Source organism: Phoca vitulina, unplaced genomic scaffold, assembly GCF_004348235.1.
Source record: "Phoca vitulina isolate PV1807 unplaced genomic scaffold, GSC_HSeal_1.0 scaffold6, whole genome shotgun sequence".
NCBI lineage: Eukaryota > Metazoa > Chordata > Mammalia > Carnivora > Phocidae > Phoca > Phoca vitulina.
This window is the reverse complement of record NW_022589709.1, coordinates 54,123,686-54,138,589: the sequence shown is the minus strand read 5'-3', so window position 1 is coordinate 54,138,589 and position 14,904 is coordinate 54,123,686. Positions and strand designations below refer to the sequence as shown.

The window sequence follows — 14,904 nt, the reverse complement described above, 5'->3', positions numbered from 1 at the left end:
TGAGGTTTGTGTCTCCAGTTCTATAGTATTGTATATAAAAGGTTTTCAGTAAATTGTGATCATAATAATAGGCTAGTCTCAGTTTTTGTCACTGTTAGGATTATTTGAATTTTAAAATTATTGATATTTTAATTAGTGCTATCAGATAACACTAGAACACATGTCAGGTCAGTTAAAAAGCTGTAATGGGATCTGATCTGATTGTTTCCCATCAACTTGCCTTTTTTTCTTTTTAATTTTTACTAGCAGTTGTTCATCTGTTTTTTGTTTGTTTAGGCCTTATTGAATTTGAAGAATGTGACCCCGCTAGTGCAGTTGAAGGTAAGTTGACTACTTGTAATAGTGTTAACTAGCTAATATCTTCTGTTATTGAATAGATAAAGAGTGGCTGTTACCCATTGGTGTCAGCCTGTCTGTGGAGTGATACAGAACATCTGAATGTGGTTTGAAGACCTACAGATAATATTCTTTACTTAATAAATAAACAGTAGGTTTGCCCAAAGGAATATTGAGTGTGTTAGAGTATATATCTTAAAAGATTAAATACAACATGTATTTATTTTCAAATATACATTGAGATTATTTTCTTTATTGACATCCATTTTAAACATTCTCATGTCATAAATATGAAAATGATCACTACACATTGATGTATAAGACTTACTCCTTTTTTTTTTTAAGTTTTTATTTATTTGACAGAGACACAGTGAGAGAGGGAACATAAGCAGGTGGAGTGGGAGAGGGGGAAGCAGGCTTCCCACTGAGCAGGGAGCCCAGTGTGGGGCTTGATTCCAGGACCCTGGGATCATGACCTGAGCCGAAGGCAGACACTTAACGACTGAGCTACCCAGGGGCCCCAATATAAGACTTATTCTAAAGTGAGAAACATTTCAGTAATTAATGAGGTTATATATTAATGTTATTATTACTGTCATTCAAAATGAGTGATGATGTGACTTGGAGAAAGGGTTCACAACCCTTCCTGTTTGTTTAAAGATACTATGCACCCAACGTAGGGCTTGAGTTTACAACCCCAAGATCAAGAGTCCCATGCTCCTCTGACTGAGCCAGCCAGGTACCCCTCTTCCTGTTTAAATGGATGATTTTCATAGTATGAAACCTAAGAGATACCTACTATTTTTGTCATATTTTATGTATCTCACTTTGTGAGCTACTAGAAGTAATTTGAAAACAATCTTCTATTTTTTTTCTTCCAACATTTATGTAAGAATTTGGTGGAAAGGTTTGCTGTTGTGTATAAGGTTCTCATTGGAGAAGTCAGGGGCTCTGGTGCCTAGACTTTTTTTTCTTTAAGAGAGGGGGTGGGGCAGGGAGGGTTAGAGGGGGAGAAAGAGAGGGAGAATTTTTTTTTTTTCTTTCAAGATTTCATTTAAATTCAAGTTCTCATATAGTGTAATATTAGTTTCAGGGGTAGAATTTAGTGATTCATCAGTTGCATGTAATACCCAGTTCTCATTACATCAAGTGCCTTCCTTAATGCCCATCACCTAGTTACCCCATCCCCCCACTCACTTCCCCTCCAGCAACCCTCAGTTGCCTGTATCTAAGAGTCATGAGGTACCTGGGTGGCTCAGTCAGTTAAGCATCTGCCTTGGGCTCAGGTCATGATCCCGGGGTTTGGGATTGAGCCCTGCATCAGGCTCCCTGCTCAGCAGGGAGTCTGCTTCTCCCTCTCCCTCTGCCCCCCCCCCCCCCCACTTGTGCGCTCTCTCTCACTCTCTCAAATAAATAAATAAAATCTTAAAAAAAAAAAAAAAAGAGCCTCTTAGGGTTTGCCTCCCTCTCTGTCTTTATTTTATTTTTCCTTCCTTTCCCCTATGTTCATCTGTTTTGTTTCTTAAATTCCACATACGAGTGAAGGCATCTGGCATTTGTCTTTCTCTGACTAACCTAATTCGCTTAGCATAATACACTCCAGTTCCAGGAGAGAGAAAATCTTAAAGAGGCTCCACAGCCAGTGTGGGGCCCATTGCTGGGCTAGATCTCATGACCTGAGCTGAGATCATGACCTGAGTTTACAACCCCAAGTTGTAAAGTGGAGTGAGATCATGACCTGAGCTGAAATCAAGAGTTGGACGCTTAACCATCTGAGCCACCCAGGCGCCCTGGTGTCTAGACTTCTTATAGTTCCTAACTTCTTAAGTTCCTGTAAGCAATAATTATTTAAGTTCTCTGTACTTCAGCTTTCTTTGTTGTAAAATGTGGATAGTAGGGGCACCTGGGTGGCACCTCAGATCCTGATTCATAAATATATTGATCAGCAAGTTATTTTTTCTGTAACAATATATATTTATTTTAAGGTGTAAAACCAAGGAAAAGAAAGACTTTTGGTTTGCCAGGGATAATTAAAAAGGAAAAGGATGCAGAGTCTGTGTAAGTATATTACATATTGTCAAAATCCTCTGTTATTAAGAATAAGACTGTTGTTTTGAATTTGAGAAGAAAAAATTCCATCAGAAATAACTCATAGTATGTATGTCTAAGGTTTGAAAAATATAGTTTTCTAAATACATTTACTAGCTCCTCTGGCTTTAGATAAAAGTGTTAACTTTTCTTATTGTTTTAAAATTTTAAGATGAAAGCTTTAGTGTCTTGAAATTGAAACTTTAAAGGTACCCTTTTTATAAAATGATACATGCATATTTTAAAAAACCAAAGTGCAGAGGAAACTAAAAATTCTTCTAAGTCTTAATGCAAAAGAAAAAAGCCATGGTCAACAATTTAATGAAAATCCTTCTATACAAGTCTAAACATAGAGGCACACAGTGATATATGTACACATAAATAGAAAATAGGGGAGAACAAAGGTGCTAACATGTCTTAAACATTTATACTAGGTCATCAATTTTTAGATGGGGGATGGAGTATAAATATGATTTACGTATTTTCAAAATTAATATACAAAGAATATATAATTTGCATATAATAAATACAACGAGTATTGGGTAAATGAAGTTTTCTACCTTGGCTACACATTAGAACCACGTGGAAAATTAAAATAGATACATTTGTCAGGCCCCACCTCAGACCAATTAAACCAGATTCTCAGGGTGTGAGGCCGAGCATAATTTTGGTTTGGTTTGGTTTTAAGCAGCCTGTCTGATTCCTAACATACACCTGGGGTTGAGAATCTCTAAGAGCTATGATTTACAAGAGACAAACTGGAATCTTTCTTTCTCTAATTTCTCGACCTTATATAGATTGACAGGATGCTAATCAAATCTTAAATGATTTGTTAACTGCGTAACACTGGCTGAAAATTTGTTTAAAATCCCTACTTCTCTAGCATAATAAGCAGAGCTGTTATAGGCACTCATATTTTCAGTATAAGAGAACAATTTGTGCTTTGGGTGTTCTTATCTCCTACCTAGTTAGATTCTTTTTATCTGAGTTTCTCAGAGTGTCTAACCGCTCCAAATTTCTGTTTCTTCCTCTCTCCCAAGTTTTACTTGGTTAACAAATTAAGACCAAGTGCAAAGTAATTTATGTCTGTAGTTACCATCTCATCTGCAAATGTCTTTTCAGCATTTATGAAGGGGGTATTTTGCTAAGGAGATGGAATCCAATCTATTTTTTATAACATTGGAAATACTTATGGAAATCTAAACAGTTGATTTGTAAGTGAAATTATAAATGTGGCCAGTTCATCTGTGGGTATATTGTAAAAAATAAAGGCCTTAAATTCAAATATTTTTATAATATATGGTTTTCACAGCTGTCCAGGGAGTGTACAATATTTTTGCTTATTCTGTGTTTTATTTTATTTTTTTTGAAGATTTTATTTATTTATTTGACAGAGAGAGACACAGTGAGAGAGGGAACACAAGCAGGGGGAGTGGGAGAGGGAGAAGCAGGCTTCCCGTGGAGCAGGGAACCTGATGCGGGGCTCGATCCCAGGACGCTGGGATCATGACCTGAGCCGAAGGCAGATGCTTAACGACTGAGCCACCCAGGCGCCCCTTATTCTGTGCTTTTAAAATAGTTTTTCATGGTCAGTAATTTGCCAGTACTATCATTAGGCCACTTGGATATTGGAATGTTTTTTTACAAACACTGAGAAGACCAGAGCCAAAAACCAGTGCTTAAACAACTGCATCATGATTGCGTTATTTCAACACTTGCAGGCAGGAAAAATGTTAGAAATCGCTTTGTTTGAAATGCCTGAGGCTCATGGCATGCTTCTTCACATAGCCTGAAGGCTTGAAATGCCAGCAATTGTGGAAGAGGGGTCCTGCTCAGAGCTTGCTCTTCCTGGGGCTTCAACTGCAGGTCTCATTACAGCCCACTGTGAAAGCAAACAGATGAGTGCTTCGCCACAAAGACTGGAGAGCTCTGGCTAAAAGCCAGAGAATAAACTGTTTGGAACTTTGACACTTGTGTATCTTTTTAAAGAAGAAGGAAGTAGAAGTGCTCCAGTATCTTAAATGATTTGATTCCGTAGATGGATTGAATTTATTATTATGGTGCCTTTTCTGGAACATTTCCTCCGAGTATGCATAGGAATATACCAGTAATAAGGAAGCTCTTTTTCAAAACTTGCAATTTTAAGTGACGTTTAAATGGCTATAAAGACACAAGAGGCTTGCGTTTACCCTTTTTGGTGCTTCCATTTGGATTAAGAGCAGTGTAGTCATCTACCTCTATTTTCAGTATTTCAGTCTATTCCATCCTGTCTTCCTTTAACAAAATTCTTCAGTTTGTAGATTTTTTTCTGGTTTGTGCTTAGTCTTTGGGTAGATAGAGATGACCTATTTATCCTATATATTAATTTAGTACTTTTTATTACTGTTCATTGGGCTCTCAAGGTATACCTAATACGTATGTTTTCAGTCTCTTATTGAAGTGGCAGATTCTGATATTATATGCATTAACTGTCTCAGGCCACCGAATATGTAACTAATCCAAATGCCTTTTAAATGTTCACTCTAATTTTTGTTAGTGAATTTATTCTAGAATATGAATATAGAAATTTTTCTAACCTTATTCCTCATGGCCTCAGTGTCTTTATGGAGTTAGGTCTTTATTTGGTTGAGAAAGTTGGTCTACTTTATGTTTTAGTTTTACATTCAAAACACTTTGCTAGTTTATATCCAAATTAATATTTATCAGTTAAATGATAAAATACCAGTTTTCAACAACTTACTATATTAGACCAGAAAGCTTTTTCAAGCAGAATTCTGACTACTCATTTAACATAATTGGAGAAAAATGGTTTGGCTTCTATATATATGCTAGCTACGGATATTACTTCAAATAAAACTGAAATTTTAACAAGAATATATTGTAAAATATTATTTACTTATATTTATCAATTAATAAAATTACAGACTTTTTAAAAAAGCCAAGCTTTCTTCTTAGAATTTCTTTTTTACAACTTTCTCTACCTGAAGAATTAAAAGCCAGTAGCAATCCTTGTAGGACTGACAGCTTCCTTTATATGATTCATGTGTATACTCATGGAAAATAAGTGCTTTTGAAGTACAAATTTTTAAAATACTTGTAAGCTGTTTGAGTTGTATTTTGCCATGTATTATGGATATAGGAATGCCTTCTTTTGAACTTTAAAATCATTTGGTATATTTTAATCCTCATGATTTGATTTTTCTAAGTATCTTTGTAAAGTTTAAATAGAAGTTATGTTTAAATAACGTAAACACTTTCAATATACTATAATTATAGATCTGCTAGTTGATTATTTCTAATATTTTGTTTATTTTAATAGGGAATGCCCTGATGCAGATTCACTTGTAAGTTGATTTTACTTTGATATAAACCATGTAAATTAGCTATTTTCATTAGGAATAACCAGTATATTTGGGTTGAGTTGTTAACAAATCTTTCCAAGAAAAATACTAACCAGCTTATTGTAAATTTACTATTAAAATTATTTTACAGATGCATTTTTGGCTTTATATTACTAGAGGTTTTTCTATTAAATACAAGGTAGTTCTGCCTATCTTTGTAAAGTGGACATTTTACTTTTAAAATTTGCATGGTACCATACCATATTGCTTTTTCTTGGGAAATATGCCAGATCTCAGATCTGCATACTATTTTAAAATGTGATGCTCTTACTACTGTATTCCTGATCATTAAAATATTATTTTATCTATTCAAGCATTTGAGTTTTAAGAGATTATCAGTTTAGAAAAGCAATAATAATAATCATGGTCAGTATTTTTCTGTGCTTTTTGTTTTGTAGAAAGTTTGTTTATATTTTTTATTTAAATATATTTCTTTATATATAATTGAGGAAGACATTAAATGGAGCTCCCTGCGGTTACAGTGGGAGAGTAGATTTATGAAATGGTGTAAGTAATGTGTAGACAGACACATTTTTCAAATTGTTCATTAGACTCTGGTCATGTTGCTAAGTGTAGTAGAGTCCAGCTGTCTGTCTCCTTTGCTTATTGTTCTTGCTTGCATAATTACTGTATTTTTTGGTCCCAAGTCATTTTGATCTTTTATAGCATAATGGTGTACCAAGATAAAGATATTTTGTGAAATACTGTTTTATGTAACTTAAATAAAACTAGTATGTTTTCTTTAAAATAAGAAAATTATGATTTGTTAGTAAATGTATAGTGAAAATAGAAAAATAGATTTCTAGTGAGCTCTAGGGTTAAAATCATCAGAGTGTTTTAGAATTACATTTAATTTACCAATTGTCTGTTTTGATACTCTTGGTTTACTAATTAATGAAAAACTTAGCAGATGTGTTTGACATTTACTTTAGTATTCATCATGCATTTCATTTTGGAATTATTTATGCATAGAATTTATTTGATGATTGCAGTATTGAATTAACTACTTTAATACTTCATGTTTTATATATACTCCCTTAAATAAAACATTTGTAATCCTCTCAGCTCATTGATACTATTCTATAATGATCAATATTAACCAATTTTGAACTTTTAATCAGTACTTGTCTGGAATTAGAAAAGGACTTTTAAGAGGATGCATAAGGCTAATGCCATATAAGAAATGATTGATAAATTTGTGTAGAAAGAAAACATCTGAAATTAAAAAAAATACATCATAGAAGAATTTGATTCAGTAAAGATAAATTGGCAGAGTATATTTGCAAGACATGTAACAAGGGGCTACTTTCCTTTATAAAGTTTATACAAATCATTACTAAAGGTGAGCATTGTCCCAATAGGAAAAGGGCATTATGATAAAAAGAAGCTATTTTCATAAAAAGAAATAGAAGTGGTAAATAACCATAAGAAATGTTGTTCAGAATAGTAGTCTCATTCTGATGCAAATTAGAATGAAATTCCTATATTTACCTATCATTGGCAAAAGTTTTGGTATATTCATATTATTGGTAGGAATGTAAATTGATCTAATCTGTCTTATGGGTAGTTTGGCAGTGTCTTCTCAAATAAGAAATGCATGTTCTTTTTGACTCTCCAGTCCTACTGCTTGAGGTTTACTGTTATGGCTATATTCACAAATTATATGTATGTGCTTGATCAAGATATATGCGTACAGTAGTCGCTCCCCACCTCCCTCCGCCTTATCTGAGGTTTCGCTTTCCATGGTTGAACTTACTCATGGTCAGTTGTGGTTCAGAAGCAGATGATCCTCCTTCTGATATATCATCAGAAGGTCATTAGTAGCCTAACACTACGTCACAGTGCCTACTACATCATTTACCTCATGTCATCTCATCATGTAGGTATTTTATTATCTCACATTACAAGAAGGGTGAGTACAGTAAAATAAGATATTTTGAGAGAGACCACATTCACATAACTTTTTTTTTGAAAGATTTTATTTATTTGAGAGAGAGAGCATGAGCAGGGTGAGGAGCAGAGGGAGAGGGAGAAGCAGACTCCCTGCTGAGCAGGGAGCCTTGATGATGCATGATGTGGGTCTTGATCCCAGCACCCTGGGATCATGACCTGAGCTGAAGGCAGGTGCTTCACCGACTGAGCTACCCAGGCGCCCCATCACATAACTTTTATTATAGTATATTGTTATAACTGTTATATTTTATTATTAGTTATTGTTGTTAACCTCTTATTGTGCCTAAAAAAAAATCTCTTACCGTGTCTAATTTATAAATTGAACTTTATCATAGGTATGTATGTGTAGGAAAAAACATAATGTATATAGGATTCATTATTATCCCCAGTTTCAGGCATCCACTGGAGTGTGGGAATGTATCCTCCCTGGATAAGGGAGACTAGAAGGAGGGAGGGAGAAGTAGAAACAGATGTTTATTTCAACATTGTTTGTATTAACTCAACACTGAAAACACCCATCAAAATGGACATTGGTTAAATAAATTATTAAACATTCACTGTAGTAGTCAGATGTTATAGAATTAGGTTGCCCTGCCTGCTGATATGGAAAGAGCTTACTAAAGAAAAGCAAGTATGGTTTTTAAGTAATTGCTGTTTTAAAAATATAAATGGGTAGATATCTTTGTTCTTTTTGTTTTTTTTTAAAGAATGTGTTACCAGATCCTTAAATGTGGTTACCTTTGGGGAGCGGGATTATAGTGGTGGTCCACAGGGAGAAAAGGCTTTCATTATTTGTTTTATTTATGGCCTATTATTATTTATTTATGGCCTATTTATGACTTTTTTTTATGGCTAGTCTTTTTGTTTTTTGTTTTTTTTTAATGTAGGCCTACACCTAATGTGGGACTTGAACTCACGATCCCGAGGTCAAGAGTTGCATGCTCTACTGACCTAGCCAGCCAGGCTCCCCTATGGCTAGTCTTAATAATTACTTTAAAAACAACCATAGTCTGCCTTGTTAGGGAAATTATTGTTTAATTTCTGTTCCTTTTTTAAATGGTCTGTGTAATTAAAAAATTATTTTGAGGGACTGTATGTTTCAAAGGTTGACCAAGTAGGTGTGAATTGCTCTTTTTAGTTTTAGCCAGTCTCCTTATTGTAAACAGAGATTGAGGAATATTCCACTAACTAGAGAGCTCTGTCCAAGCCTATTTTTTTAAGTCACTACCACCACTATCCAAAACTGCCTTTAAGATTGTTGGGTGAAGTTACATGCTCTTTTTTTCATACTGCTTTGGCCTAATGTTTTCTCTAGCAGTGTAGGGTCTTTAAATAGAAATCATGGATTGAGTGGACAAAGGTGTAAACAGGTATTGTGTAAGTTTTTATTAATATCAAGTTTCTATGAATAGTTTAGCATTGAAAACCTAATATACTGAGAATCATGATTTATTTTGAAGCAATCAATTTTTAGTAAGTTTCAAAGATAGTGCAGAGCAGTCCCATGTACCTTTCACCTGATTTCTCCTGATAACTTCTTGCAGAAATACAGTATAGTATCACAACTAGGATACTGACACTAATACAGACAAAGCAGAACATTTCCATTACCACAAGGGTCTGTTGTGTGGATTGCCCTTTTAGAGCCATTTCTCTTCCATCACTTAGCTTCTGGCAACAGCTAATCTTTTCTCCATTTTTATAATGTTGTCATTTCAAGAATGTTATTTAAGTGGAATCCTATTACAACCTTTTCAGATTGGCTTTTTTTTTTTTAATTTTTTATTTATTTGACAGAGAGTGCGAGAGCAAGAACACAGCAGGGGGAGTGGGAGAGGGAAAAGCAGGCTTCCCAGTGAGCAGGGAGCCCGATGTGGGGCTTGATCTGGGATCATGACCCGAGCTGAAGGCAGACGCTCAACGACTGAGCCACCCAGGCGCCCTAGATTGGCTTTTTTCATTCAGCATAATTCTTTGGTTTCTTCTAGATTATTGTGTGTATGAATAGTTTTTTGTTGAATAGTATTCCATGATATAGACGCACTAAAGTTTGCTTTAACCATTCACCTATCATAGGACATTTAGTTATTTCTAATTTTTGGCTCTTAGAAAAAAGTTGCTTTGAAGAATCATGTATGGACAGTGTCTCTCTATGACCCTGGTAATTTTCTTTCTGAAGTCTGTTTTATCTAACAGAAGGACAGTCATTCTATTCCCCCCACCTTTTTTTTAATGTTTACATGGTATATTTTTTCCATTATTTTACTTTCAACCTACCTATATTGTTACATATGAAGTGAGTTACTTACGTGCTGTAGATAGCATCTAGTTGGGTCATGTTTTTTAATCTGTTCTGCCAATCTGTCTTTCGTTACATTTGGACAATTTATATTTAACATAATTATTGACATATCAGGGCTAAGTATGTCATTTTATTTTTTGTTTTCTGTTTTTGTTTTTGTTTTCATTTTGTTCTCTTTTTCCTGTCTTCCCTGTGGGTTATTTGAACCTTTTTTACAACTCCATTATGATCTATGTATAGTTTTTTAGCATATAATTTTGTAAGATTTTTTAAATGGTTCCTCTAGTTCACTCTAGTACCTTCAGATAGTTTTGTTGTTGTTTTTTTTTTTTTATGACCAGAGTTTATAGTTGTAATCTTCAAGAAGTTCGTCCATAAGCCCCTTCTCAGCCCTATAGAAAAGAGCTCAGTATTCATCGGGGAGGGTATGTGCTATGGTAAGCACTGTGAATTGTGTAAGACTGATGAATCACAGACCTGTACCCCTGAAACAAATAATGCATTATATGTTAATAAAAAAAAGAAAACAGCTCAGTATTATTTGAAATTATTACATGTGCTATATAATGTATTGTAAACAAATTTAAAAGTAGTATCAGCAAATCCTTAGAACTTCTAGGGGATTAAACATCTGGTATGTTTCTAGGGTACTGGGAATAAAAATCAAGTATTTTATAAAAACCTTAATTCTGGGGCGCTTGGGTGGCTCAGTCGTTAAGCGTCTGCCTTCGGCTCAGGTCGTGATCCCAGGGTCCTGGGATCGAGCCCCGCATCGGGCTCCCTGCTCGGCGGGAAGCCTGCTTCTCCCTCTGCCACTCCCCCTGCTTGTGTTCCCTCTCTCGCTGTGTCTCTCTCTTCAAATAAATAAATAAAATCTTTAAAAAAAAAAAAAAAAACCTTAATTCTGACTTCTAATGAATTCACATTTGGTAAAGTTTATTTTTTTAAATATTTTTAAATATTATTTGCATAAAAGCAAGCAATATGTAGAACTCAAAATACTCTAGTTCTAGGGATGTAACTATATACTTGTCATCTTTTTAATATATGGAATCTGCTCTTTACTATTAGATTTTTCATTTCTAGATTTTAATCCAGTCTATTAACTCACTGCTGGCTACAGTAGACTTTTTATTCAGATTGGAAGCTGTAGCCATGTAAATTCTGCTCTTAGTTCTCCTTGACTTTGTGCTGTGCCTTTTGTTGAGCTTAAGCAGGTGAATGGAGGAAGAACAGCGAACTTTACCAGTAGAAGAATACTGGCTCTCCATTTCCAACTGATCACTTGGCATTTCTTGCTGATCTTTTTTTTTTTTTAACTTTTTGGAATTGTTTCATTCTTGTATTTTCTTTTGTAAGTTAGAAGTTATTTCTGGGGTGCCTGGGTGGCTCAGTCGGTTAAGCATCTGCCTTCAGCTCAGGTCATGATCTCAGGGTCCTGGGATTGAGCCCCACATTGGGCTCCCTGCTCAGCGGGAGTAGGGGAGGTCTGCTTGTCCCTCTCCCTCTGCCCATCCCTCTGCAGGTGCTCTCTCTCTCTCAAATAAATAAAATCTTAAAAAAAAATTTCCAAATAAAAACACTTGTATACCCTTAACTTTTTATTACATTTGCTGTAACAGTTGCATTCTTCTTACATGCATGTGTTTATGTGTGTATAAGTTTTTTTCTGATCCATTTCACTATAAATTCTATACATTATGGCCCTTCATGCCTAACTACTTAAATATTCCTAAAAACAGGAATATTACCTCAACATAGCATACTTAGAGAAGTGTCCCTCCTTGACTTCATCATCATCCCTTGGAGGTAACCAACTTCATTGTATTCTGATTTCTCCTTCCAGTGGCTTTTTTCCCATAAAGATAAGCAGGTATCTGTGTTTTTAAATTTTCCCATCTTTCTTACTTCTAGGCTTTTTTCTTTTTTTTTTTTTTTTAAAGATTTTATTTATTTATTTGACAGAGAGAGACACAGCGAGAGAGGGAACGCAAGCAGGGGGTGTGGGAGAGGGAGAAGCAGGCTTCCCGCTGAGCAGGGAGCCCGATGCGGGGCTCGATCCCAGGACCCTGGGATCATGACCTGAGCCGAAGGCAGACGCTTAACGACTGAGCCACCCAGGCGCCCCTAGGCTTTTTTCAATTAGCAGTATTTCCTAGAAGTCATTTCAGTGAGTTCATGGAAACTTTTTTTCATTTTTTAAAAAATAATTAAATGGTACTCTGTTTTCTGTATGTACTATAGTTTATTCAACTATGCTTGGACACTTAGGTGCTTTCCAGCAATTCTGAATTACAAATAATCTTTGATGAATAAACTTGTTGCATATGTGTGTTTAAATTGTTGGGGTGTATCTTTAGGGTAAATTCCTAGAAATTGAATTTCTGGGTGGAAGAGTAATAAATACATATCTGTTTTTGTTAGATAATGCTAAATTTCTCTCCATAGGGATTGTACTATTTTGTATTTATACCAGCAAAGTATAAGAGTACATTTTCCCACAGTTTGCTAACAGAGTGTATTTTTGAGTGTCTGAATTTTTGCCTGTCTCATGGTAAGGGACAATATTTTAGTGTAGTTTTAATTTTTTTGGTCATCTTTCATTTCTTTTTTTTTAATTCTGTATTTTTGATAAAATTTCCATTTATTTAACCTGTCAGTCCTCTGATTTCATCATCTCTCATTTCCAGACACATACAGTCTTGTGCTTTTATTTCTTCACTTTAAAGAATTGGGTGAAATTTTGGTTACAGAACTGCTGGTGTTCCTGCCTGAATACCTGTTCTCTTCCTTGTAGTGTTTCTCCCCTTTCATTTTGCAGTGCTTTTCTCTTTCAGACAAGTGAAGTACAGAATGTGAGCTGAAGTTAACTTAACCAAAAAGATAGAACTTTCCCAGTGTTACTAATTTTATGAACCTGTTGTTATTTGATAAATGATGTAGCTGCTGTAAAAGGTAAAGCTGTTTTGCTAATCTTTTATATTTCTGTAGTTGGAGCCATTATTATAGTAAGTCTTTTTCTTCTTCTTCCCATAGAACATTCCTGATGTAGATGAAGAAGGCTATAGTATAAAACCAGAAGCAAATCAGAATGATATCCTTTTATCATCTGGATATTCCTATGGATTGTGTCTATAAGTAGACCATTATAACACAATATTCTGTTGTTTAAAAATGTGACTCCATATTTTTCATTTGACATGTTTTTACTAATGAAAGTTGGTAGTTCTGTATCTGTTAAAGTCCATCTGATCTCTTAAAGGTTTATATTCCTTTTTATAAATGTATGAAAAACTGGTTATGCGTTAAGATAGTTTAAAAACTAAATTCTTTAACTGATATTCACATACCAAAGAGAACCATTTCTACTCATCTAGTGATTCTGATTCTGAAGATGAAGAACCAAAGAAGTATCGGATACAGATCAAACCCATGCATCCAAATAACTCCCATCACACAATGGCTTCCTTGGATGAATTAAAAGTGTCTATAGGAAATATCACGCTCTCCCCAGCAATATCCGTAAGTAAGAAAATGAACAAGTTCGTGCTTTTTACATAGAAGCCTTTATTTATTTATTTATTTTTACCTCATCTACTTGCATCTGGTTAATTTTAGCAATAGTTAATTAAGCATATTGGATAAGGAAATATTTTATAATTTTTCTTCCATTTTATTGAGGTATATAGTTTTTAATTTTTATATAGGCAAATAAACTTGAGTTTGGCTTAGTTTTGCTTCCCTTTGAAAGTGTTTTACAAGGAAACAAAAATGCAGAAAATCTTTTTCTGCCATTTTATTTTATAAACTGTATGTTTCAGAAATTTGAACTGGCAGTATTAATCTTTTCCTCATCTAATTTTAAAGATTTTCATCCATATTTTATGAACCTTACGTGAATGGGAATTCTGTAAAAAGGGATTTAAAGATTAAATTATATGTCTGCTGCTTTTGTAACTGCGTTTGTTTTTCCATATGTTTTATATTTTAAAAAGGCAAATACAAAAATTTTTAGTGATCATGGTTAATTCCTCAATTCTAAGATACCATACTGAACAGCTTTTGAGGGAGGAAAAAAAACAATTGCCGTAACTAATATTTCCATTGATGTCATACTCTAAGTTCAGGAATGTTAAACTATGGGGGAAAAAGCTTAGAATGACAATTTAGTCTATCTGTACATGCTTATCATAATTGATATTAAACCTGTTCTCCTCGATAATGGAGAATAAAAGTTCTCCCCATTTCATATTGTTACTTAATTATGTATTTTAAATAGTCTGTATGTATTTGGGAAAAAGTGTTTTTCTCTCAGTCATGCACTTTTAGCATTTAATTTTTTTTCTACCAAAAAGTTCTGAAGTGAGGTTTACTATTTTATTTATTGCTATTTTAACATTAAGATTAATGCCCAGATTATTATATAGATATAATTATTATTATATAGATAAAATTTTATTATTATTATATAAATGAAGTTATGAAACCATTAAAAATTCTTTATTGTGTAAGAGCAAAACTAATTTAAAAAATATATGTAAATAAATAAAACCAAATTATAGGGGAATATATATGCCAAAACATTAAACACCTAGCTCTGGGTAGTGAGATCATTAATGGTTTAAAATTTTGTCCTTTGTACTTTTCTCTCTCTCCTGTTTTTTAAAAAATGGTGAACATATTACTTTCATACTGAGAAAATAAATAATGAGGAAATTTTAATCGTTAATATTGGGTTTGAAAAGAGGATAGTTTGAATCATATGACCTCACTGATATGAGGAATTCTTAATCTCAGGAAACAAACTGAGGGTTGCTGGAGTGG

General features: G+C 34.1%; 1 protein-coding gene across 3 annotated transcripts in view; it reads left to right on the top strand.

The window, feature by feature from the left end:
• The window catches only part of FCHO2 (FCH and mu domain containing endocytic adaptor 2), a 126,339-nt gene that overhangs the window by 70,315 nt on the left and 41,120 nt on the right, over window positions 1–14,904 (top strand). For all 3 annotated transcript variants that reach the window (XM_032404233.1, XM_032404235.1, XM_032404234.1), the window contains exons 9-13: window positions 277–321; window positions 2,322–2,394; window positions 5,744–5,768; window positions 13,117–13,174; window positions 13,427–13,602. In XM_032404233.1, the coding sequence (XP_032260124.1) occupies window positions 277–321; window positions 2,322–2,394; window positions 5,744–5,768; window positions 13,117–13,174; window positions 13,427–13,602 (377 nt within the window). The remainder of the gene's footprint in view (window positions 1–276; window positions 322–2,321; window positions 2,395–5,743; window positions 5,769–13,116; window positions 13,175–13,426; window positions 13,603–14,904) is intronic.